Source organism: Atta cephalotes (assembly GCF_000143395.1).
Source record: "Atta cephalotes unplaced genomic scaffold scaffold00009, whole genome shotgun sequence".
Lineage (NCBI taxonomy): Eukaryota > Metazoa > Arthropoda > Insecta > Hymenoptera > Formicidae > Atta > Atta cephalotes.
Window position 1 is genome coordinate 179,200 of NW_012130073.1, and position 2,689 is coordinate 181,888.

The window sequence follows — 2,689 nt, forward strand, 5'->3', positions numbered from 1 at the left end:
GAGAAGGTCAGAAGGATCCAGGCAGGTCTTGGTCTTCTTTTTCATAGCTGACAGTTTTCCTAACCTGAATAGTTGTCAACTTTAATGATTAATCTCGGTTCGCGGGACAGAACAACACTTCTTTCTGTCAGATTCTTTCGTTTCATGCAAAACTGCATCGATTGAAATCGAATTTCATCAAAATTGAAGTAAAATAGGAATATTATAAATAATTATCGAATTTATATCTGTTCATTACCAGATAATGGGTATTCCAACAAGGCCACAGTCGGACATAGTGTAACACAGTGAATCATTATATCCTTGTTGTTTGCCTACAAGGAACTTGCTATTTGCTTGTTTATATGTGTGCACAGTGTCTGACTATGTCTTTGCTGGGAAACATCTAATTAAGAATATAATGTGTATTAATTTTTAATTATTTTTTAAAATGCTGAGAGAAATAAACAAAATTTAATTAATATGATTATTAATCATTGTGATAATCTTGAATTGACTGTGTTATTTGGCAGTTATTATATTTATATCTTTACATTTTATTAATTTAATATTAAACTTAAACGGAAATGATAAATTTTTATAAACAGAAATGTCTATAAGATAAATTTTTTGAAAATGATTTATTTTTTACCTTTACAAAACTTTTAATCTACGTAAATTTTATAACCAAATTAATCCAGAACGAATCACACCATTTTCAGATTAACAGTTATTAGTTATCACTATATTCTTTTTTAAAAATGGCTACTATTGATGACACAATAAAAGATCAAACTTTGTCAGAGCGATTGTTAGAGAAAGGACAAAAATCACCATTTCTTATTGCAAGTATGTGAGCTTTTTTAAAACATATCTAAGATGTATATATTTATCATTATCAATATCTAATGCATGTATTGCTTTTTAAATAGGTTTAATAAGTTTAGCTGGTATCTGTGGCTATGGTTTTTATGGTTTCAAGAAGAAAAAAATATCTACACAGTTATATTTAATACAACTCCGAGTGGCTGCCCAAGGAACAGCAGTAGTTTGCTTGACAATAGGAATGGTATATCACATGATAAAGAAGCATATCTTGCATGATGAAAAAAAATCATAATGCTTAATATTAGATTAATAGCTTAATTGTTTAATAAAATAGGAATTAGAAAAGAATTATAAAGTATATTGTCATTATTTATTTAAAAATATATGTAATTAGTTTATTACATGCTTTTTCCGATTTAAATTATATTTCTAATAACATTATTAATTTTATTCTTATTAGCTAATAATAATAAAATATATATATTAATGTTTATTAGCGATCATCAGTTACTGCAATACACTGGATATACATCCAATAGATATTTGTAATCTTTAATCACTGTCCCCGATAAAATTTGACTTTTTACTTGTCACACCCCTGATGAAAATTTTTTCCTAAATTGTAATGAATAATGATGAAATATTACTGAATTTCGTATTGAATTCTATATTAATTGATCCACTTTCAGCATTATTTCATTCGATTTCTTACATTTAAATTAATGTATGAAATATTTTGTGTAGGCATCAATTATGTGATAACATGTAGATTATGTTTACATGTTAGTGATATTTAATAAGTATTTCATATTTATTTATTTCATTTCTTTTAAAAGAAAAATGAAGAACTTTGTTTTTTGAAAAATGACTGTTGTTTTGTGGAATTGATATAAGGATATTCAAATCAATTTTACTTTAATCTCACATTGCATTCTTATATTAAAGTTCATTTTAACACTAATTTATTAATACAATAGATGAAGTCAGTTTTTCATTTTGTCTAGATACATAACCTAAAACCTCTGAAATTAACAATTTAAGCAGAGCCATAGTATAAGGGGTATAAGGGACTGCGCACAAGGAATAGAAAACAGGAAACAGGGAAGATTTCAACCTATCAGAAATTGTGTATTTCACAATACATGATTTATGATAGGTTCCCAGCAAACGAGAATGGATTGAAATGAATTGAAATGAATTGGTTCAGATTTTTAAAAATATTGATTCACGAATGTTAAAATGAATGCTTTTCAATATATTCATTTGAATGTATTTTATTCATTTATTTAAGAATTGCATGGAATATATCTCTATGCCTTTCAATCTAAAAATAATATTAACTTTTTCTGTGCACACAAACACATTGTGAATACTGTTCAATTCAAAATTTTGAATTTTAATTAATTCTATTCTAATTAAATCCAATTGAATACAATTAAATCCAAAAAAAGTATTCACTATTTAAAATACGCATACGGATAGAAAAAAATTTCAATTCATTTTAATCCATTCTCATTTGCTGAATTGAAATTCTTAATATTGTATTTCTTATTCTCTATTCCTTGTTCCCTATTCCTTTCATTATAGGGCAGCCTCTAAGAATATAAGGTAATCCATTTTCAAAGATGCGCAGTCGTGCATCCTTAAAAATGGCGGCTGCTCTTTGACCAATCAAAACGTTGCTTGAAAATATAAAAAGGAATCTGATTGTTACCTTGTGTACATTCCACTAATTTTGGACAAGCATTTGATTGGTGGTTCTGATTCAGTCTGTCGTTATGTGCTTATAGCAACTGCGTAACGTTGTAGAATACAGAGGCTGGGCCTCTGAAGCCGGAATTCATAGTCATGCCTTCAAATCTCTTTCCCAATCTCAAATCTT

General features: G+C 27.5%; 1 protein-coding gene across 1 annotated transcript; it reads left to right on the top strand.

Annotated features, from left to right (window-relative positions):
• Positions 1-1,155, top strand: LOC105627405. The gene is made up of 3 exons (XM_012208688.1): positions 1-21; positions 702-828; positions 912-1,155. The coding sequence occupies exons 2-3, from the start codon at positions 741-743 to the stop codon at positions 1,097-1,099; spliced, it is 276 nt and encodes a 91-aa protein (XP_012064078.1). The 5' UTR covers positions 1-21; positions 702-740; the 3' UTR covers positions 1,100-1,155.
• Positions 1,156-2,689: the final 1,534 nt, after the last annotated feature.

What these genes read in the sequence shown, in the direction of transcription:
- LOC105627405 (XM_012208688.1), top strand. Translation starts at nt 741, where the DNA reads ATGGCTACTATTGATGACACAATAAAAGATCAAACTTTGTCAGAGCGA. An exon ending in ATCACCATTTCTTATTGCAA is followed by an intron (nt 829 to 911) that starts GTATGTGAGCTT and finishes CTTTTTAAATAG; the next exon opens with GTTTAATAAGTTTAGCTGGT.